At 43.9% G+C, this 24168-nt stretch overlaps 1 protein-coding gene across 1 annotated transcript in view; it reads left to right on the forward strand.

Annotated features, from left to right (window-relative positions):
• SPRED2 (sprouty related EVH1 domain containing 2) overlaps positions 1–24168 on the forward strand; it is a 66187-nt gene that overhangs the window by 21357 nt on the left and 20662 nt on the right. Inside the window, exons 2-4 of the mRNA XM_074817280.1 lie at positions 16630–16807; positions 18141–18309; positions 21223–21287. Of these exons, the coding sequence (XP_074673381.1) occupies positions 16630–16807; positions 18141–18309; positions 21223–21287 (412 nt within the window). The remainder of the gene's footprint in view (positions 1–16629; positions 16808–18140; positions 18310–21222; positions 21288–24168) is intronic.

A 24168-nucleotide genomic window follows, 5' to 3' on the forward strand; every position in this document is an offset into this window, starting at 1 on the left:
GATGTACCCAAAACTTAACCTTTTTTGAAGGAATTGGCGTGAAAGCACGGCCGTGCAGTGTGTTGAACAGCTCATCCTCACCCATGAGAATATAGGATGACCCCGAGGTGATCTCCCCTGATTGACTTCTCTGCCCTACGCAAACAAAATTGCTCTTGTTAGTGATACATTCAGCAGGCACTTCTTCTAGCATTTAAAAGATCTGCCTACTAGAACGGAGCGCAGGAAATATAAGCTGTTAAATGCAAAGGACACTTGTGACTGGGTGAAGGACTCTGGTAGGAAGAGACGCAACTGCCTGCAGCTTGAGGAAACGCTTGTTTGTTTGTGCTTTTTCCAAAGCCCTTCAGCTTTGCAAGGGAAGCCAGGGCAGAGATGTAAACAGGAAAGCTGGCTGCAGGGAGAACAAAGTAGAGGTTGGGAGATGCACACAGTTGGCTGGAGGAAACTGAAGGTATTAGTGAGAAACCTCTGGCTGCTATAGGATGTAAATAATAACATCAGAAAGCTGAATAATTGTTAATGCTGGATGCCCTGATACAGGGCAGGCATGGCAAAGCTTGAAGTACTCTATGCAGGAGGGGAAACCTGCCCCATATGATTTCTGTACTTCAAAAGAGGCAGGCTGTGGATCACTATTCTAAACGAACAATAAAATAATTCCCATGCTACTGAAGATGAAAGCAGCATCATAAGCATTAACCACCTTCCTTTAAGTCAATAAAATAGCAGCTTGTTCACACAAGTACTGGAGAGCCAGACAAGGTACATTTTAAGGGCAAGATGTTTTACTAACACTTACAGAGAAGCAGAGTGATCTTGAAAATTTAAGCTGACTGACTTAAGTCAAACCCCAGCAAAACAGAGAATTGAGTGAAAGGACATGCAGTCAACGTCAGCTTGAGTGTATGAACTTGGAGCTGGTCAATATGGTTGTATGGAAGTTTTCAGTGGATTTAGAAATCCAGGTTGGTAAAGGTTTTGTGGTGCTTGCCTCTTGATCTGCTGTACCTTGCTGCCTTTGCAGGTGCTTTGAGCATGGAGTGTTGAGTCCTGGCATAAGGGCTTTTGCGAGAGATAGCGCCAACCCTCAGAAAAAGCAGCAAAGATGTTTTAAAATCTAGAAAGAAGAAATCAGTGAAGACAAGAAACTGGATATACGTGGCCTGGGGTACACATAATTAGTCTGAGTGTACTTGCATGGAAAAGATTTTTGTCCTACAGAAAGGGAAAGCAAAGATGCAGTGGTTAGAAGTTAAAAGATTCACACTTAAAAAAAAATACGTATTTTTTTTAGGGATGTTGTGGATTCTTCATCACTTGAGATCTTATGCAGTAAAGCATCTATTATACTAAGCAGTCTAGATTAAGGCTGAAATGAAACAAAAGTTTGATTTAGAAACAACCAGCAAAGTCAAGCTCTTCAACCTGTGTTGTGAGTGATCAGTTTTCTCGGGGGATCAGAGGTGTGAATCCATTCGTGGCAGTGATTGATCTTGGCTCACAGAGGCAAGGAGCTCTTCAGGCAGATGACATGAAAGAAGTGGTTGAGCTCTGCCGTCTGGCCAGTCTAGGAGATACCGATACTGGTGCAAGAAAAATGCAAATTCGGATGCAAACTGTGGAGAGGCAGGACATCAAAAGCACCTCTCCTTTGAGCTAAGTATTTAAACACAAAAAAAGGGGGAGGAGGAAGGTCTTTTCTTTTTTTACTAGCTTTTTTTAACTGTTTTTTTAATCAAGAAAATGAAAATTTTCAGTCTGCTCTGTGATGATCAAGTCTGTGTCATACAAGTAAGCAAAGTACAGGGTTAGATTTCCTGGAGTGTATTACAGCTGTTTGTCCAGGTATCAATTAGGAGCTATGGAGGAAGGGTTTAATTAGAAGAAAAGCACATGAGGCTTTTCCGGTGTGGAGGAGCTCAGTGCATGTCATTTGTGTAACCTCTTTTCTGGTCATGGATGTTTATTTGGAGTAGAGTAAGACGCTCTCAGCAGTTTTCCTTTGATCTGTCTGCAGGAAAATTAAACCCACATGGCCTCCACCCAGAACCTTTCTGTGTCCTGGATGGAAATACCCATCTATGCTGGGGTTGATTTTTATTGTCATCCTTATGTACAAAGGTCCATTCATCTATGAGAATGACGTGTCTGTCCAAGGCCTAAGCTTTAAAGCACCGAGAAAAGAAAAATGGTTATTGCAAGCTGTCAAGTCACCTGGAGATGGACTTTTTAAACAGATACATGAAGAGTTGCCTTGGTTTGCATAGTTTGAAATGACAAAGAAATGCTGCTCAAACTTGCTGTGTTCATTTAGTATCCCTAATTTTATAAATAGGTGTGCCTTTGCTAGGACCTGGGATTGTACTGTGTGTAATGATCTGGTGCCAAAGGGACAGCCTGCACTAGTCCAGCTGGGATGGTGGCCTCCCAGCCTGGGCCCTGAGCTGCAAATCAATTGCTGTTGGGCATTAATGCAAGGTGCTCCCACAGTCCAGAACCAACTGCAAAAAGGAAAAGGGACGAATCCTTTCTGTTTTGGATCAGGTGATGTCTACAAAAAAATAAATATACTGCAGCTTTCCCCTTTCCTTAGTTTTATTGGAGTACTCGGGTGTATCTGTGTTAGGAAAGCATCATGCTCAGTGATGCTTAACTTCCAAGCGAAGTCTATATTGAGAAATGCATAAGCAGAAACATTGTAGATTCATGGAGTGGTTTGGGTTGGAAGGAACCTTAAAGCTCATCTAGTTCCAACCCCCTGCCACAGGCAGGGACACCTTCCACTAGCCCAGGTTGCCCAAAGCCCCGTCCAACCTGGCCTTGAACACTGCCAGGGAGGAGGCAGCCACAGCTTCTCTGGACAACATGTTCCAGTGTCTCACCACCCTCATAGTGAAGAATTTCTTCCTTACCTAATCTAAATCCACCCTCTTTCAGTTTAAAACCAGCTCCCCTTGTCCTGTCCCTACACTCCCTGATAAAGAGTCCCTCCCCACCTTTCCTGTAGCCACCTTTAAGTACTGGAAGGCTGCTATAAGGTCTCCCTGGAGCCTTCTCCAGGCTGAACACCCCCAACTCTCTCAGCCCATCCTCACAGGGGAGGTGCTCCAGCCCCCCGATCATCTTTGTGGCCTCCCCTGGACCTACTTGAGCAGGTTCATGTGTTTCTTATGTTGGGGGCCCCAGAGCTGGACACAGCACTGCAGGTGAGGTCTCACAAGAGTGGAGTAGAGGGGGAGAATCCCCTCCCTTGACCTGCTGACCACGCTTCTCTTGGTGTGTGGTGACCAGAATCAAGCTGTGACCAGAACTGGTCCCACATGGGCTTTTATGGACCATCTATCCCCCAGCAGACTGCTCAACTCCTGAAGCGCTGTACAGCTGTACTTTTAATAGTACCTTACTTTTGTGCTGGCAGAGGTGTGCAGAATGGGAGAGCCTTACTCCAGTTTCATGGAAAATAGGGAAAGTGTGGTAATGGTAGGTGGGGAGGAGCATTTAGTGCTCCTGAATGTTCAGCAGCCCCAAGCACATCATAACAAGTTTAAAGTCATTTCTAAGGATCAACTTTTCTGCCCTTTTTCCTATTTCTGCTATACTTCGAGCTCTTCCCTGCAATATGACTCGAACTGAATGCTGTATTCAAGAAAACTTTGTGGGCAACACAGACAGCATGAATGAAATGGGTGTCTGTGAAGTGCTGGCTAAAAAGCTGCACTGACCATGTCTAGAAGGTCTTTTGTTTGGGTTTTTTAAAATTAAAACAAAAATGGAGAAAACCAACCTTCTTTACCCCTCACAAGGCACAGTAGGCAATGTTTAGGTAATATTGCTATAGCAAATTTTGAATGCTGTACCGAAGGTAGGTTCCCAGGTGATGAGACATTATATGTTTCAGGGTGTCCTATACGGGCCTGGGACTGCAGATCACTCGGGAGCCTACGCTGCACTGAAATTATGTGCTGAAACATCTTTTTGCCTGGTTCACAAGCTGTGAGAGCTTGGTCCTGTGCACTGTGTTCATGCTGTGCTGCAAGAAGTTCAGCCCGTTAATACAACCAGCATTAACAAGGCGACTCAGTATCATTGTCTTAATCACAAATACTTCAGCAGCTACTGTGAAAATGGTCTCCTCTTGCTCCAACCACAGTCTCAGCTCTTTGAACCGTGCTTGTAGTTGGCCGGCAGGCAGCGGGAAACGGATCCACCGCCTTGTTGGCTCTCCAGTTGCAATGTTTATTTTAGATTTCTAATAGCAAAACCCAGTGGCAGGATGCATCCCGCTGGAAACTGGGGAAAGTGTTCATGTGTTAGAGCGGCAGCTCATCAGTCCCAAGCTAGGAAATGCACAAAAGCTTTGGAGGATATTTCACTGTAGCACCAAGATAGCAGGGATGGGTGTGCAAAGATTGAGTGGATAGGGCAGTATTTAAGGGGAAAAATAATAATAGTTAAAAAATGCAGCAGCATTGCCAACCCTGGAGCTGAGGTTTGCTAGCTTAGCCTTAAGTTTAAAGAACATTTGCAAAAACAAGAACCCAACCAGTGATTCAGTTGATGCTCACAATTATCTGGTGAGTTGATATCCGCCTCCCTTCAGAGAAAACCCTTGGTAGCAGGGCTTGAAGCCAACTCAATTAGGTGGTGGTGGTTCTTCTTGACGGATACAACAACTTGGTGTAGACTGAAGGCCAGGGCTTTATTTGGATCCAGATGGATTGAGCATGCTGGAACGTTTATAACAGCTTTTTTGTGTCTTGCATTTTCACACACAGAGCGTTTCTCCTTACCTGCCCCTGATTCCAGCACACCAGCAAACAGGAGACTTTGTGAAAATACCCGGGTCATGGCTCAACCCAGCCACGTGAGCTGAGAGCTACCCTGCAGCAGCTGCAAAACTGTGTTAGCTTTACAGCGTGATGGCTTTTCCGTGTAAACCCATCTTTTGACCCGTAATGCTGGAATCATGTGTTAATGCTGCTCCTCCGTAAGCTGCCTCATGTCAATGCTCAGTCCGAAGTCCTGCTGTGTGTTGTGCCTTGAGTTTCTAAGAGGACCAGTGGTGGGCTGGTCTGTGGAGCAGGGGAAGGCAAGAAAACAGGGAAGCTTTGGGGAAATGTAACAGCTCAAGCTGCTGTTTCAAAAACATGATTACAACACAACTTATTCAAAGATAGTTTTGTCTTATATTGGGAGGCTAATTTCATCTTCCCCTGTCCCTCGGGAGAAAAACTTTAGAAACTGGAATTGCAGCAAAAAGAGCCAGGCATCTTTCTTTAATTTTTCTGGCTGACATTGCTTTGGACTTGTGTGCTGACTTCTTGCCGGAGACAGCTGAGGACAGAGCTGATGGGTGCTGTGTTAAGTGTTTGAGGGTAAAAGCAGTGCTGCTGCAGAGCCTGAAGAAGAAGGCAAGGCAGCAAATCCTGGCGCGTCAGGGTAGGTCGAGTTGTGGACTGGGGATGTGCAATTAAAATTTTTTTTAAAAATACTTTTTTTTTTAATTACTTAGATGGCACAATGCTCTGACTGGCTAATGAGTTACCCAGTGGTTGCAAATGCACTTCTACCAAAACGGAGTACCCTTTGACAATTAAATTAAGGACCTTTTTATGATGTATATTGGAATTGGGTAAACATAGCTTCACCTCATCCCACTATAACAAACTTAAAATGCTGCCTGTGGCCTTCTGCATGGCTTTGGGCTGTAGCTTGATTCCAGTGTCATGACAAAATCTAGCTAAGCTGTGAATAGGTACCTGCAACTGCACCTACACAGGTCCTCGCTGGATGCTGGAGAGAAGCAACGAACAAATGCTTCTGTCCTTGTGACTCAGGATGTCCTCAGCATCCTCTGTGCAGCCTGGTGTCTGCGCGCTGAAACTGGGTTCAAGCCTCGGTGGTCTTGAGCTTGGTGTTTCTGTGGTCCAAGCTTGAAGTTTTCAAGAGCGTGTGTGACTTTAGGTTGTTATGTCTGTAAAATGGGGATGCAGCTTTCCTAAAGGATGCTTTCAGGCAGCATCACCTCGGCTGCTGTTCTACATCCTGGGAAGAAGGGATTTTTGCCCCAAATCAAGGTTAAAACAGTTTGGATTAAGGAAGGCAGAATCAGCTGAGCCTGGAAACACTTAAATTAGCTTTCTTCCCGGCTCCTGCCTAATCATCAGTGTAGATTAGTTCAGAAACCGGGGAAGTATTTTTAGCAGCTGCTTTCAGAGCCCCAATGTCACAATTTTTATTCTTGTCGCTGGTGCCAAGGCGGTTCTTGAGCAACATTTCTGCTTTAAAAAAATTAGAGGGCATTTAGGGATGATCATATAACTTTGGGAGGGGGACACACTGGCTGAGCGAGGAGTTAAAGCTGTTATGAAAGTTTTTGAGTAGCAAGAGAACGCTTGAGACCAGCTGCCTGAAACGAAGCTCGTGCGTTGGGGTGTTGCTGTGTTGGCATTTTGGTTGTGTGGGCTGCCTGCAAAGGTATAGTATACCTATATATATCTATATATAGTATACCTATAGCTGATATTTATAAATACTGACTTGTTGCAAACTGGAAGTATTTAAAATCCTGTTAAAAGCTGCGATGGAGATAGGCACGTCGGGAGGCTGAGTGCTTCCCCCAAGGCTGATGAGTTGTTTGGACTGTTGGTCCCAGCGCTGCGTTAGCAGCTTTTGGGGAATAAAGCGCAGCCGGGGTTACCGGAGATGACGCCTGCTTTCAACTTTGGACCTGTTTGCAGTCCTGAGTGCGCGGGCGACGCGCCTGCCGGTCTGCTGCAGCGTTTGCTCCGTCAGCCACTGCTGAACGCCCCCATTATTAGTTTATGGCGGTTGTATCGTAATTATTTTATTTTTTTTCCAGCCTATAACCGGGGTGGGGAAGCAAGGATCTTTGGTCGGTGCGTGCGCTTGTGCTCTCGGAGTGGGGAGGATGTTGCGAATGAGTAATGGTCGGGCCAGGGCTGTAATACGCAGAATACCTCTGGGATGACTCACGCGGTACAATGCAGCACATCCCTCAAGGAGACTGAATCACGCATGGGGGGAAGCCGCTCGCTCGCTCGGCAGCAGCCAGCTGGGACGGGGGGCAGCCAGCGCCGGTCGGGAGGCTGGTAGTGGCAATGACGGTAAAACGGAGCAATCGGGGTGTAAAATGTAGAGGAAATGGCATCCCCCAGCAGGTATGTGTGTGTGTTCTCGCGGTGTATAATTTCATATTTTTTACTCTTGCTTTTTTCCTCCACCTGCCCCCACAGCCTTTCTGAATCTTTTCTAAATCAGCGTATAATTTATCAGTGAATATGTATGACTTCTTCTGTGAAACACGCGCTTTCTTTTATGATTACATATACATTTTTTTCAGAAGTAATGGTTTCATGTGCGCCCTCCTCAAATACTGAGAGGAAAATAGATGCTGCCTGGGAAGCTGCTGCCCTTGATGTCCCTCTCCATGGACACTTTGTGGATGGGGGGGGGGGGGTTAAAGAGAGCTGGAAAGCAAACTCGGTGTGCATGCTGGTTTTGATGTGGTTAAGAATGTCTTCTTTTATTCTATTCTTTTTTAAACGTGTTTACACGGGAAAAGATAAAAACATTTTAGACCATAGTTATCTTGCTTATTCCCTGCCCCCTCATCTGAAATAGATTCAGCTGGAATTGAGTCACAGAATTTTTTTTTATGTTTGCAAAATATTGTTGTCTAGCCTTTGTAGTTGTATCGTACGTGCCATGAAGGATGTTTACAGGGGGATAAATATAGTTGCATTCTACACTCATCAAAATGGAGGAGAGTGGGGGAAAATGCAAACCACTTGGGTTGAGCAAAGGGTTTTGGTGGTTTTTTTCTTTGCTTTGTAAACTTCAGATTTTTCAGAAATACAGTGTATGTGTATACATAATAATTTATTTTTATGTCCTGGAGTATCATTGATTCTGTAGCTGAAGATAAACATGCCTTGCATTATTTTCACTCAAACTGTAATATGGCTGCATTAGGATGGGTGGCACTTAATCTGAAAAATGTGATGTTATATGGGAGTAATGGGATACCTCGTCTGGCTGACACCTTTGGTGTCATCGTGGGCATCACAGCGGTCTACAGCGTGACGGCAAAAACTCATTGGATGGGGAAGAGGGTCACGTGGAACAGCGTCGTCTTGTGAATTGAATAGATTTCTCCATTACATTCCTCTGTAAGTTTTGGCGAGCGCTATCAAATCTCTAGTTTCATTTTACAAAATAAGGAGGGTGATAAAACTTAGAAAGCTGCAATACAGCTGCTGTGATGGTTAGTCTTCTTATTTTTGCTAAATACCAGCATTCATTAGCTAACAGGGTAACAGTGACAGAGTATGGTCAGTATATGTTAGAAAAAACATTGGGGTAGAACTTGGTTGTGGCTTTTTTTCAGGAGGGGTGGAGTGGGAAATCAATTCAGGATGCAGATCTCCTGCAACTACCTGTTTGGCTGGCTAAGCTTTTATGCGATTTTTGCTTATCTGGCGTGCAATATAAAACAAATACCATCTGTCATGCAATAACAACTTCCTTTCTCATTACAGTAAATGATAGTACTAATTAGCTTTCCTTGAAATCTGTTAATATTTTGTACCCTTGCACAAAAATAGAAGGACTTGAGTGTGCAACTCTTGCCTGTACTGCATGCCGGCTTCATGAGCTGCTGCAGGGTAAATTATTTAAATTCATTATTTTATTAAACTGTTTGGGTTTTTTTATTTTGCTGCTCCATACAACTTTCCAAGACATACTGATATGTGCTGCTGTAATGATTTATTGCAGAATTGATCCATTAAACATTTTTGAAGAAAATTTTTTTGCGGGTTCTTTTTGTTTGGTTTTTTTTTTTTAATAAACAGCAAACCTCTAACTTGCAATCACTGACAAAAGAGTCACCATGCAAAGCTGAGAGGAGGCTGGTCCTGAAGTAATTCATTCTCCAGTAAGAAGGATGTTCACTGTTTTTTTGAAGAGGTTTTATTAAACGGTTGCTCATTAAAAGTTTTGTTGTTAGCGTGCATCTCAGTGGTGTTGTGGCTGTCTCTTAGAAAAAGATACTTTTGGGGGTGTTTTTCTAACAACTTTTGCAGCGGGTTTTGGTAGCTCTAACACAGTTTCAGCAATATATTACATAAATGCTTCAGTGCGGCCACGAGGGTTAAATTAATCTGCCCCTGATGCAGTTAAACTTTCATTTTAACTCAATATTGTTTGTGTATTAAGCTAATTTCTGAGAATAGCCTTTAAAATCTGTGTGCTTGAGCTGTGTTGGTGGATCTTCGCTTGCCTGTCAGCATGTTTGCAAGCCTGCTTTTTTCCCCTGAAAAGCCACTTACTGGTTGGTTTGGGGTTTTGCCCACATGTACGGCACTTTGTGGGGATCGCCAGACAAGCCTAGTGCAGGAGGAGAGGTTATGCTGACCAAGAAACCCATCTAGCCTGTGCAGGACCCTGTCTTCAGCAGAAAATTGCTCTTGTCCCCTAGTTTGGTGCAACCAAATTAGTTGGGACGTTGCATTGTAAAAATGTGCTGTGTTACTCTCACAGCAGAAACCAATGCTTTTGTGTGTGTCATTTAAAAAAAAAACCACCAAAACCCAGAAAAATTATATATATATATATATAAAAGAAAGGAATATATATAAAAGAAAATTTGCATAGCTACCTTATGTCTATTATGTATATATATAAAAATATATATTAAAACTAGTTTTTCACGTACTTCCCGGAAGGATCTAAAATAATTATGGGATTATGAAATCCTATTGGAGTGAGTTAGGATAGAGCTGTTTCTTGTAAACTCAGTAAAATCAGCCTTAAATGTTTAACAAACATTTTGGTGAAAGGGTTCTTTTGTTCATCTTCGCCTCGGTGTTTAAGGGAGTTGTGGAGGCGGGCAGCTGGATTGTTGCAGGTGTCTTGGTTTTTTTGAGAAGTCCTTTTCCTTCTGAAAGAACAAACAAACAAAACTGCTGTTAATCTTTTCCTACTGAGGATTTTCGGATGGGCTACAGTGCTGGAAGCAAACCCAAGCACTGGCCATGGAGGACCAGGCCCCTCTTTATTCTGCCTTTGGGGTTGCTCTAGACACAGAAAGGCATCAAGGAATGAAAAATTGCAGTCAAAAGGTGGTACTCTGGGCTTGCTTCAACCTCCTGGAGCCGTGTTCCTTGCATGAGGCCATGTGTCCTATGGGAAGACAAGCTTTTGAGGGTCAAAGGCATATGAGCCTTTGAGCATCCCTGCCACATCCAGGACCCTCTCAGTCCCATCGGAGCTATCACCCTGCTGGGTTGGGTTTTTTGCTGCCCACAAGATTTTGAGCAGCACTCAGCCAGCAGGAAAACCCCCAGCATTGAGTGATCTTTGTGCAGAACTACTCCTCTGGGATGCTTTATGGGACGTGCAGGTTAGGACTGTGCATGTCTTAAAACTTACCAGCGGTGATCCCCAAATTCTGCACGAGCACTTCTTCGGCGCAGGATGTTCCTCCTCTACCATCTGCGCTGCTGCAGCTAACAGTGTTCTTGGAGTTAATATTTTTTTCCCCTTTTTGCCCCTGAAATGGTCAGCATACAAGCTGAACACGTGCTGCCAAACTCTGTTCAGCAGCCAGGCATGAATTGGGAAGTTGGAAGGGAAAACTCCTTTCCGTTTTCAGAGGAAAGCTGGGAGGAAATGCTAAATGCCAACAAAGTTTTCTCATTTTGTTGAGACAGAGAAGTGTCCTGAAATTGAGCTTGTAAGGTTAATATTGGTTTAAGATGAAGTGCCCCAGGACAGGCACATTGCAGGACTCGGCCAGCATCTCTGGAGCAAGACATGTGGAGCTTGAACTCTCTTGTATTGACTCCAACCAGGTGGAAACCAAAATTTTTCAGATGCCTTTTTATTCTAGCAGTACTGGATTTGAAAGACAGAAAAATACAGGTTGCAAATTTATCATACTAGAGGGGGTTGCAGATACAGTGGTTCTGTGTTCCTGGTGTGATGCAGAGGTGAAGACAAGGAGGACTTTTGGGAGGTTTTCCATGGTTTTCTGCAGGCTCCATTTTAACATTGGATCTGACCAGAGCAGTGCAGGGGGTGCTTTTTCATGCTGATACATAATGAAAAAGCTTCAAACCTACTAGAAATCTAAATGGTATCAAAATACCAACTTTATTTTGCTGTGGCTCCGTGCACTCAGAAGTTTTCTTTCTAACAAAGTGGTAAGTTAGGGTTTTGAAGAAGAAAATGCTGGTATTTCACCCTTGCTAGAAGGTTCATGAACCAAACATCAGGTCAGGAAAGTGGGACTCCAAAATCAGCAGTTTTTCATAACTTCCATCAAAATGCTGCTGCTTCCTGGCTGTGGGGTGAACTCTGGAGAGGATCCTTGCAATATAATTTGCCGCGATCACCTGGGCAGAATGGGATGACTTTAACTCCAGTTGTCAGAGTTGCTGGGGCAGGGACAGAGGGCAAAGTAAGAGCACCATGAAATACATCCAGCGCAGCCAAAGACAGGTTATGCCCCAGTAATCGTAAAGTTAAATTTGCATGGATCCATTTTAAGCGCCCTGTGTCTGCGGTTCAGTTCAGCTGAACAGTCCAACCTTGGCAGCTGTTGCATTCTCAGCCTCTTGCTGTCCTTTTGGCTCTTCCCTGAAATCTGGGATCTGGGAACACTGATGCATTAAAGACAGCAGTCCGTAATTTTGAAACCCATTATATGCAATTACCTTTCTTTCTGAGACCTGAATCTCTCCTGGCCTTGTAAGCTGCAAAGTTGAGAAGGGAGGAAAACACTGAAATGCCATATGGCTGCTTTTGCATGGAAGTTTTTAAGTTTTTTGGTCAACTAGTCTGGCTAGAGGGAAAAATATTATTGAATTATGGAAGGTGTCTGAGAAGTGTTTTAGATGCTAAATGTGACTCAAAGAAAAGTAGTAGATAAAAAATACTTCTTTTTTTCTTTTCCCCTTGGGATTTTTAGACATCTCAGATGGTATTTGCGGTTGCTGCATTTGAAGCAAAGTGGATAAGAAGAGTGGAAGGGAGCTGTGGATTTTCACCTTCCTCTTGCAAAGACACTGTCAAAATTAAAGCCTTAACTAACAAAGGAACTATTTGCTGTTTAGTCCTGGATGCAGGATTGTAGCCATAAGCCCACGCCAGGTGTACAAGGCTCAGGGCTGTGTCCCCCATTGGTTTTGCTGCGCTGCGGTTGCTGTAAGTGATGTGGTTCATGTTGGAGAGTACTGGTTGGTGTCAGCTGCATTTTATAATGTAGTTCATGCATGCTGGAAGAAAGCACTTTTATCCACCTTAAACATCATCTATCTTAGCCTAACTTTTACAAAGCATTTGTGTGTCTGTAACGCACCCATAGTTCAGTTATTGCAGAGGTAATCATTCAGTCACTTCTTGTTTAGGAAAATTCTCAATATCCTCCAGATACGCACGCACGCACTCCTTTTTTTTTTTTTTTTAATAGATATATATGCACACCCACGAGCTATAATTTTTAAAGGGCTCTCTTTTCCTTCCAATAAAAACAGCACGTGGCTTTCTGTGCTACCTTTACTCCCCAAGTTCATTATGGTTTTTTGCTCAGGGTGGGGCGGGCGAACAACCTGAATCAGCCCTGGAACACGCTGGCCGGCTGCCATGCAGCTGGGTAATCCCTGCAGATACTTTTCTTCCCAAGCTTTTAAGGCTGTTGAAGACAAATCTGTAGGGTAAAGATAGCAAAGTATTCCATTTAAAAGTGTAATTAAGAATAGTTTGCATGAAACGCGTAGCACGTAGGCCATAAACCCAACAATTAGAGTGGTCTTAAAGTTTTAAGAAGCCAATAAAACGAGGGGAACTAAAGCTACTGTGGGGTTTTTTTAGCTGTTTCATTTTTAACTATATGAAAGTCTTCAGTTATCTAATCTCAGCAGCAGTTGGTATCTCATTAATGGGACTGGACCAAATATTTTCACGTACCTCATTAACCATTTCTGCTGGAACAGTCAAATTGCACAGTTGCCGTGATAAAAGTGCAGGTGGATGACTTGAACGTGGTTGTTTCGCTGATTCAGTGCACTAAGGTCTCAGCAGTGACATGCACATGGGATTTGCAGATCTCTCCTTTGCTCCTGAGGATTATGAATGCTTGCAACCAGCCAGAGCCTTGGTGCAGTCGCATAAAATTAAATAGCAAAGAAAATAAACAGCTTTTACACTAAGGAAGCAAGGTCCTTATATGGACCTGAAATATTTGAGTCCCTCCCAAGTATTTATCAACACTGGCATGAGGGAAAGAAGCATTGCCTATTCTAGGCTTGTGGATGGAAACGGCAGGCAAGATTTTGACATAGAAAACTGAAGGAAGCGGTGCATAGCCTTGAAAATTCAATGTGCAGCTTCTGAGTCCTAGTCCAGTGACTAAACCAAGACGTCAAGCCCTAAGACGTCTTAACCACCTTCTTTCCTTATTTATTTTCTTTCTTTTTCCCAAGTCCCTTGGCATAGGTTGCACATTGGGAGACATGTGCCTATGGCTGGAGCCCAGTGGGAGTGGGGATGGGGCTTTCCAGGGAGCGCAGCGTCACCTGTGACTTTTGATCATGCAGGAGAGCGTGCCAAGGGATTGCATTAACAGAGCCAGAGCTCTGCTTACCTTGCTAAAGGTGAGCCCTTCTGCTGCACAAGGTCCTCTTCTAATAGGGGAGCAGAGGTCTTCTTGCTGTTCTAAGGGGATGGAAACTAGGTTTTCTGGCTTGATATATTTAAGGAAGTAGCTCTTCAAGATGGGAGAAATGCAGTTTATATGATGTTTGCTTGGCACGTGGGTGAAATCAGTGGCCTTGATGGCTGTAAGAGCCATAGGTCACAGTATAGGTCTGGATATGAAATGAAAATCATGTGGCTCTGTGCCCCACCGGATTGTGATTATAATGGGCAGGGATAGTAGTCAGGGCACCTGAATTTAATGTGTAGGCGTCCACTAGTATTCAAACGTCATTATGAGCCTAGAGAGATCACCGAGAGGTGATGGAAACACAAAAATAATTGGTAGAAATCACAAAGTACTGAGTAGCTTTCTTAGTTTTCCTTTAAGTGGGCGATTCCTGCAGCAAAGTAACTGAAGATGACGTTACTTTTGGGACAGCCGAAGGCTCCGGCTGCTGCTGTAAAAGTGAATAGTAAATCCCGCAGGAAGCTGTATTGCCAGTGGCAATTTTCAAGTGTGGAAGGAGAAGTAGCAGTTTGTGTGGCTGACTTTTGCAGGAGGATGGGAAGGAAGGTCATGTTGAGCAGCTCCAACTTCAGAAGAGAGCTTGAAGTTTAATGGGAGTTCCCCAGAAGTGAGAAGTTAAAAATAAGTCCAGAAAGGATCCTTGGGGAACAGGAGAACTATATAGAAACATATAGTTGGGTTTCTTTTTTCTTTATCTGTTAATTGCTAATCCTTATAGACCATGTGGGAAAGGTACAGAGAAGAAAACAAAAATTGTCTTGGAGGGAAGCAGCTCAATTTTTGCACAGTAGGAAATTAGCTGAAATATTTTTCTTAATTTTGAGTATCAGGAAGCCAAGAGATTAAAGTTGCCACTGGTAAAATCTAGAAGTGGGTTTTCATTAGGAAATAAAAAGCTAACAGGATCTGTTTATAGACACGCTTGCCCTGTTTCCTGTCGCAGGATGCTGCTTTAAGGACTCAAGAGCAAAAATATTCTTAAAAATGTTGTTTCTCAGTTGAATGCCTTGCGTGTGTCAGCTGTGGTGTGGGCCGTGTATCTGAGTATGCTGAAAAGCTTTTTATCGACCAGTACAAAGTCTTCAGAGCAGTAGGGGGTGAACCTTAAGCATCTGTGTACTGCCTTCATTGCATAGGTCTGGTGAGAAAGTTGGTGTGTGTCTAAAATAAAGCCTGTGAAGGGAAAATTGTAGCGTGCGTGTTGTGAGATCTGTCTAGCTGCTGAAGAGATTAGCTGCTGCTCCAAGGCACCTCTGCCCAGAAGATGCTCGCTGCCTCCCTTGGTCTGTCCTCAAAACTACCTTCGAGTAGTATCCGTGAGGCTGCTTGCTTAGGTATTAAGTAAAATCTGGTCGTATTAGAGAAAGGAGAACTCGGGCTTCAATTATTAGCACTTGAATTACAAAAGTGATGCAAAAATAATGTCTGAAAAGAAAAGGCAGTTTTACCTGGTGCAGGATGAAGAAAGATACTGCTACTTGTAATATTGGATAGAAAGGGCCTGTTGTGTTGTCACGTTGTGCAGGATGCTGGAGGAATTTCTTTCCCTAAACGATTTGATACCTGTCGTTTTGAAAGGCCTCCCCTGGAGCCCTCTATGGGTTGAGCTTCCTCCTCCTGGTAAGCAAACCTGGTGGTCTGGAAATGAACAATTCCTGGGCAGTTTTCATTGTGCATCCTTTTTCTTAGCTCCTGTTGATGTTCCTGGTTTTGCCGAGGTTTGAGTGCCCTGCGGCACCTTTGCAGATGCTAGCGGGTGTCTTGGCAGCTCTGCAGCTGCCAGCGCTGAGGTTGTGCGTAGTTGACGTCTAACCATGCTATGGTGACCTCCCTGTGAGGGCATCAGAGCCGTCAGCGCTGTTCCTGAGCGGTCACTGGGTTGATGTCTAAAACGTGACAGGTTACACCGAGCCAGGACTCAGCAGCAGTGTGAGGACAGAAAAGCTAATTTGGGTATTTCTCAGCAGCTCTGGGGTGGGGACAACCCATTTCAGCTTGGAGTCTGTTGCACGTCCATGCAAGGTGCACGGCTTTTGCTTTGTCCTGTAGTGGCCTTTCTGGTCCCAAATGATGCCCTCCCTGGTGACGTTCCCAGCAAATGCTCTGTGGAAGGGGTACGGGAGGAAGCCAGGGAGAGCGGAGCCTCCTGTTGTGGGGGCTCTTTTGACCCCTTGCGATGGGCCATTAGATTATCCCCCAAATCTCAGGTGCTTCCAGAATAGCTTCTTGTGAGGTTATCATGTACTGCATTTGAAAGCCCCTTAAAATGCTGATGGAGCTCTTTTTAGGGACGTGGGGTGGTCCTGATGACCTGAACTGAGATGATTCCCATCTCCTGTCATCTGAGGTACCAGCTGAAGCCACAGTTGTGGGTTTTTTCCCATAAGGCTATCCCAGTTGCGGAGGAATTTTGAGTGTCGTTTTCCAGAGCCCACTTCGCTAATTTGATCACAAAAACCTTAAACCACTTTGTTTGTGGTTTATTTGAGCTCCACATGGTCTCCCAACACTTTGGAGACCTGATGCCCCAGTGCATCCCCTGTGGGTGGTGGCCTTGGGGTGTTGCCTGGCTCACCCCACTCTCTTAGTCCCTGTCCCCAGCTGCATGAGGGAAAGTGTGTCCGGGACCATGGGTTGTTTGATCTGTATTTTGACATCTGGCAACCCAGCGGCTTCATTCCTTGCTGTTTGATGGATCTCTTTGGTGGCTTGAGTGGTTGAGGCCATCCATCATGGAGGTGGACTTCCATCTTGGGCAGAAATTCTGTGTTAAGACCAGACCAGTGCTGTCTAAGTACCGCCCTCAAGAAGAAACGCTCTGATGAGACTGTGTGATGCTCACAAAAAGTTCTGTTTTTGTTTTGTTACCATTGCAGTGACAGCTATATTGTGCGAGTCAAAGCTGTGGTTATGACCCGAGATGACTCCAGTGGGGGATGGTTGCCGCAAGAAGGAGGCGGTCTCAGTAGAGTTGGCGTCTGCAAGGTCACGTACCCGGAGGGCAATGGAAGAAGTGGATTTCTAATCCATGGTGAAAGGCAGAAAGACAAACTGGTAATAGACCCTAATTCAACTTTTGTCTGTTCTTATAATGAGAATTATCCCAAATCTATTGCTATTGTATTCTTGCACCAGTTTTTTTTAAAACATAAAAAACAGGCATGTGCAAATAATACCAGATTGGACAAGACAAACCCATCCTCATCTCGAATTGCTATCTTTTGCTATCTAGGTTGGCGTGCTGCCACCTGGAAGGCACAGGTAAATTTTTGACATCCCATGTGCAAAAGACCCCCTTTTGATGATTGAAAAAGGGCCTGTGGTTTTTTTCTAAGACCTAGCAGGGGTAAGTGAGAAGTGAATTGAAGTGTAAAGAACCCATGAAGCCAGTCACATTGCACTGAGTAATGCAGTGCAAGCCTTTAAAATGGCCATGAATTATTTATGCTGCGTGCCGTTCAAGGTTTGAACGAGCAGAGTGAGAATATGAAGACAAGTTGTCTCTTATGAATTGACGCACTCGGTTTCTCCTGGTAGCTCTTTATCTAAAAAGGAGTTCTCTTCTTTCCTCACACAAATCAAATTAGTAAAGCCTTTTCTGTATTTGCAGGGTCCATTTTAGATGTTATAGTTTGTTATCTTGTTTCTATATATTTGATTCTTCTGAAATTCGCTCCTGTGAAGAGATGGGCTAGCTTAAAAACAGCACTCCCTGCACAGGCTCTGCGAACTCAGTGCTTGGGAAAAAAAAATGCATTATTTGAGTCAGAAATTATCTTGCTTTCAAAATGACTGCCTTTTTAAAGCTGTTTCACGTATGGTTTGTCTATTGCAATACTATTTTGCTTAGGATACTTTTTTGACACTATTTGGGAGCCATGCTTACGGTTTTGGAGGATGGAGTAAGACTAACAAGCCATTCCTGTTCTCCCTGAGCATCACCCTAGAGATGGTTTTTGGCACAGCAGAGCTTGAGATGACTGCCTGGCTGGGGATGAGGGAGGAAAAAAGGGTGAGGGGAGTGTTACAGCACCTCCTAAATCTGCCGCTGGCAGATAAAATTTCTGTTGAGCAAAATTATTGAGAGAAGAGGTTCTTCTTCCACCTGAGCCCCTGCTCGCTGTAACCTGTGCCACGTTGGGTCTGAAGTAGGCTCCTGGGATAGGGAGCAAGTACCTACTCAGAGCGCAAGCAAAGGATGAATGCACAGTGGTTATGAGAACATTTACAGTGTCTGGTGTTTATTAGTCATCGTTTGGTAGGGAAGGATATTCCCCTACGTGAGATGACTTGGCGTGCTTTTGGGTCTGGGCTGAGATGGTGCCGACTATGTCCTTGGGGTGGGAAAAGTGACTTTGCTCCTCTTTTGGGGCTCACGCCCTCCCAGGTGGTGCTGGAGTGCTTTGTGAAGAAGGACCTGGTGTACACGAAGGCGAACCCCACCTTCCACCACTGGAAAGTCGACAACAGAAAATTTGGGCTCACTTTTCAAAGCCCCGCTGACGCTCGAGCCTTCGACAGAGGAGTGAGAAAAGCCATTGAGGACCTCATTGAAGGTACCGCGGCACACAGCGGCGGCCACTTCAACCCTTGGAAGAGTGGGGAAGGGGCTTTGAGTCACGGAGCTGGGAAGAGGGATGGGTTTGAAATCCATTCTTGGGCTTGGACATCTCTTGTGCACACGCCCGAGTGTAGCCAGCACTTACTCTATGCTGAGCAAGCCCCAGCTTACCTACAAGAATTGAGTTTTCTCATCCCTTAAGGAGAAAAGGGATTTCAGTGCAAGTATTTTTCCAATCCTCTCTAACCTGCTCTGTCCAGACTTTCCCCCTTAATTATTATCAAGTCTGTTAATACTGCTTTTTTTGATAGACTTGGGTTTCACACTAGTGATGGCAACTCAAACAGCCCAGGCTTTTTATATGTAGCCGAGTCTTGTCTTACTGAGTCTTTGTTAAATCACAATATGAATTCCTGCCTGGAGTTGAATAAAACTTTGTTTTGTTTTTGGTTTTTTGCAGTAATTAGTTTTGTCTGCATCCTCTTAGTTGAATGGTAGTTCTTGAAGACTTTGTTGTGTTCTTGGGTTTTTTTATTTCTGTAAAAAATGCGTTTGAATTGCCTATGCTTTGAAGTTGTCATAAATTTTTCCTTTTCACATTTCATTGCAATCAGGCAGTCATAATTCAGCTATAATTCAGTACTTTAATGAAATTTGATTCTTCATGGGAGTTTTACTTGATTTATTTTATTTTATTTTATTTTATTTTATTTTATTTTATTTTATTTTATTTTATTTTATTTTATTTTATTTTATTTTATTTTATTTTATTTTATTTTATTTTATTTTATTTTACCATGCCACTTTATGTAGGGACTTAGTGGTCCAAAGCCTTCCTCCTCCTCACCCAGTGTGACTGGGATATTTTTATATACAAATGACATTATTTTTTGAGGATACTAGCTCAAATATATATACAGATGTGTATTCTTTTTGAGGACATCAGCTCCATAAGACAGCTTAATGTTCTGGATGCCCTGTCCTTGCTTTAGCATGGAAATGGTAGATACTGGGAGAGAATTAATCCCCCAGGGCTCTGTCCTGGTAAATACCTCATCAGTTAGAGGAAGGATCTTCTCAACTACTTTATTCACTGGCTTTTTGCTCTGCCATTAATGTGAAGAAGTTACAGCCAGGCCTTCCGCTTTCTTTTTGCTTGCTAAAACTGGGAAGCATTTTGAGTCCTAAATGTGATGTTTTATGTAAGTGGCACGGGATTGTGCAAAGTTTCAAGGAGGTGATAACTCATCTATACTGAGTAGTATGTTGGAGATGCTGGTATGTGGCAACTCCTATTCTGCTCTTTCTGATCCATTTTACAGTGGAAGTATTTAAAATCAAGTTCTGCTGGATCTCAGATACTTCAAAATCAGCAAATCTATATTTATCCCATTAACAGCACAGACTGATCCTCATGAATGTGTTCCTCCTTAACTTCCAAATAAGGCTTTCTGAATGAAAAACAATAATTGGCTCATGCACACAGTGTCGGACAGTGAATTTCATTTATCGCTCATTTTTTATTCACGTGGTTGATCAAATTTAGCCAGTAATATTAAGGACAACAAACCATGTGCGTTTGAAACTTCACTTCATGAAATTGCTGCTTTATTATTATTTAACTGGTAGTTTGTTCCCTGTAGCATCAGAAGTATAGAAGTTTTGTGCACAAGTACAGTAATCCTGTGCAGCTCTGTAGAGCGTCTAGATTTTTTACTTTTAAAGCTAATGTAGCAAATGGCACAAATGTTTTCACGTTACTTAGTGTTTTAAGTGGGCTTTCGCACTTAGCTCTGCACATCTTTGTGATGATGCAACTGAGAGCAGCCAAGGCTGGTGTGGATAGCATTATATAAAGCACATTATTTTAAAAAAAATTTCCAGAATGAAGGTGGTACAAACTGTTCAACTATTTTAGTTAGGGATGTGATGTGGCCCTAATTCAGTATAACAGTGGGCTTACATCAAAAAAATGCCTTTGACTTGGTGTTTCTCCCCCCATCAGAGCATCTTGCTGCACCCACCCTCCTTGGCAGCTTCATGGGGGGTGAAGCCAGCCGGGAAGGGGGTCAGGATCCTTGACCAGGGCTAGGGAGAGGGGTCACCCCCTTTTAGCCACAGCATAAACTTACTGCCAAGTTCAGCAATGGCGTGTGCCACCCTCCCCGCTGCCCTTCTGTGGTGTGGGTGCTGACCAGGCTCTTGAGCGGCTCCGGAGGGGAAGACCTCCAGGGCAGGGAAAGAGGTTGGAGGAAGGCTTTTTCAATATGATTTCCCACTTTTCCAGATGATTGGCATGTAATAAGTGAGAACTGCACCCCAGTATTTTGCTCTTGTCTATGGTTTTACACATTTCAGCTCCATTCAGATACTTTGCTTACGTGGGGCAAGGTGGTTCACTGAGAAATAGCTGATAACAGAGAAGACCTTTACAATACATAACAACTTCCAAAATTAGAAGAAACCCAGTCTAACTATTCATTGTCAAAATGAGGGGGTTTTTTTAAATAAAAAGTCATTTTCCCCCGAGATTTAGGGAACATGTGAAGAATAACTCGTATATGGTTTCTTGACAGCTGAAGATCTAGTTTCGAGCACTGATTAGTACATAGCTTTACCGTTCTTCAGAAATGAAAGTCTTCTGTAATTGGAAATGGTAACTGCTATTTTTAACGTAGTTAATTAGCATTGGCAGCCATGCGGTTCTGTGTCAAGAAACACTTGCAGATTTTACCTTTCCAACCCAGCTACAAGTAGATGGCTTTTTCTTCCTTAATTTAAGCCGCTCTTTTACACATCTACAACATACAAACTTGTGAGAATCCAAATGTTTGCCAGCCTAATAAAAAAAGAAAAAAGTTATATAGAAATGTCATGTGTTTAAAAAGCTGTTATTTTTATTTCCTAGGGTCTACGACTTCCTCGTCAACGCTTCACAACGAGGCTGAGGTCGGCGATGATGATGTCTTCACTGTAAGTACATGTCACCCGAGGTCATTCTCCCTTTGAATTATTATTATTATGCTCCGGTTTACACGGTCAAGTTGGAAAGGGTTTTTCTTTTTATGCGTTGGGGTTGGCTTCCAGCTGTCATCGTGTTTGGCCAGTGGGTGTGTTTTATTTGATGGAAGTATATCCTCTACAGAATGGGTTGGGTTTCTGTTGGCCTCCCGTCGCCACATGAAAAGCATGGCAGAGCAGGTGTTGTCAGGGCTAGAAGTGAGGAAATAATCACCCTCAAATTTCCTATGGCTTAGTCTGAGCGGTGCACACACCTCTTAATACCTCTCTCTGTCCTTGAGCAGCTTCCCACAAGCTCAAATAGGTGGCTGCTACTCGGGTACATACTCAAGGAAATGAGATTTTGAATGGGAGTTAACAAAAGCCAACTTTAAAGGTGTTTCACCTATGCATGAAATGTAGAAAGTTCAAGCAAGTGTTTTTCAGCTGGAGGAAGGTACAGTAGCATGCCATCTACCTAACCAGTGGTGACTTAAGTAGGAGTGAGTTGCTCGTATTTAGTTTGTGGTAATGTCTAAAATGTGTTTTGGAGCTTTTCTGAAACAGAAGAAACTACTGTCCCAGCTACGCTTGCACACTTTAAAAGAGGGGAAAAAAAATAAAAATTACATCGGATGAAATTGTAATCCGATCGTGGATATTCCATGAGCTGAAAACAAGACGCTCACAACGAATACTTTGTCTATTAAATTTATTTGCTCAGCTCCGATCGCGAACCCCCACGCACACGTGTGTGTGAGTTAGTTATGTTATAAATGCCCTCCTTGTCCCGTGACGCAGGTGGGGACTGGATGGCAGGAGGGTGGAAGGTGGGACGTCCTCAGTGCAGCAGCCACAAACTGAATTAAAGTAGCCTTTGGGATGCTTCCCAGCATCTTTAGGGTGAATGAGGGAAAACTGAGGACCGACATTTTGAAGATGGGCACCGGGAAGCACCCGAAGCCGAAAGGTGTTTTTGAGGGTGATGTTTTGCTGGTACGGGACCAGGGCAGGTTCCCTGCTGCGTTTTGGCCAGATCCTCCTGGCGGCTGGCATGTTGTCCGCATCTGTCCTTTTGTCACAGCTCCGGGAGACAAACAACAGCAGGCAGGGTTAAAAGGTGACTTCCTGCTCCACAGCAAAGCTATCATTAGCAGCTGCTTCCCAACTACCTGCCAAGAGTGATTTATAGGCACTGGGATGGGATGGACTGGGGGGAGGCACCGCTGGAGCCAGAGCGGTTTACTGGTTTACTGATTTGTACCGTTCTGCCCCCAAAGTCGCTGGGTGAGCCGTGCTCTGCTGGGGATGGGTGGTGGGGATGGGTGTGCGTGCGGCTCTTCTGTGCTCGTCAGAAAGGGGATCACTGTTGAAATGTGCCTTGGGTGGGTGTGTGCCAGCTCTCACTGGGTTAGACGTGGAAATAGTGTTAAAGCAGTGAAAAATAGCCTGTGGAAATAGGAAAGACTGTTTTTTCTAAATCCAACCGGCTGACGTTTAGTGACCTGGGAGCGCTCCTGAATTTCTCCACAAGCTCAGTCTTGTGGTTGAGTGTTGATTTTTAAACTTGTAGGGTGCTTTTTTAAAGAAGTTATTGCCTTTAAGTAGGTTTGCTTTACCTTGGGAAAGTTGGATGAATGGTGCTCCACCTGCATCAAAATCACCCAAACTCCTGCATTTAAAGCGAAGAGCCAAAACTGCAAAACTTTTTCTCCCCTACTTGACCCCAAGGAGGTGACAGATAACTCCCCGCCGTGCAGATATTTATGGGTAGGATGCTTGGTGGAGAAGGAGGAACTAGCTACTTGATAGGATTAGCAAGGAGGGAAACCTCAGCTGTGGTCCGCACCTTTTTGGGATCCAGGGGGACGTTCACACCTCGAGTTGTGCCCTGCCTGGCAGCTCTCGCTGCATGTTGTGTGATCTCCAGAGCGTGAGAGGGACTTCACCAATGATGGTAACTCGCGTGGTGCTGTTAGTCAAGCTGTCACATCAGTGCAGCTGTGTTGTACTCCAAAGATCAGGCTTTAGGAGCATCTTTTCCCCCAATATTTCTTCTTTGCTTTCCCAGGATGAAGTTTCTGCTTTTCCTGCAGTCCTTAAGCTCTTTGAAGCTTTCAACTTCCCATTTATCTGGTAGGTGATGGTGGAGTATGAAGTCTGCATAAGCCAGAAATAAGAGACTGAAGCATGGAGGGGTTTTAAACTGGAAGAAATTGATAGGGCTGTGATATGTTTTATTTTTACCTTTCTGTTTCATTCTTTCTTTGCACTTCTTTTTGACTTGTGTGTCGTAGTCCATTTGGTCATCCTTGCACAGAAAACTTCTTTACGACTTTCCTGTAAACTCTCTTCCCCAGCCACAGCAGTGGATTTTTCGGGTTTGGGGGTTTTTTGCTCTGTTTTAAAGAGAAAGTACATTTGTTCTTTTTTATTTCCTAAGGTAGTTATTAAAATCTTCACAGTCCTCCCCCTCTCCCACACATGCATGAATAAACTTAACTGCGTGCGGCAGAATTTTCAAAAGCATCTGCATGATTGAGTCATTTAATCAGTCATTTACCCGTCTCTGAAAATCCCAGCCATCGCTGCTACACTGCTGCCTCAAATATTTGGCCCGAGGTCCTGCCTCTCCTTGAAGATCTTTCAATCTGTTCAACTACAGAGGTCCAAAACTTCACATTTCTTATGTTGCGTTGCAGACAGCCACCCCAACTTTGTCTCGCACATCAGCACTGATGTTTGCACCAATGTAATGGTACTGGCTTTAAAACAACCAGCCTCATTACTTATAAGCACTGACCCTGATATGGCTGTTAGATATTGATTGACACAGGGCTTTTATACTGTCCCT

This window comes from Strix aluco, chromosome 3 (genome assembly GCF_031877795.1).
Source record: "Strix aluco isolate bStrAlu1 chromosome 3, bStrAlu1.hap1, whole genome shotgun sequence".
Taxonomy (NCBI): Eukaryota; Metazoa; Chordata; class Aves; order Strigiformes; family Strigidae; genus Strix; species Strix aluco.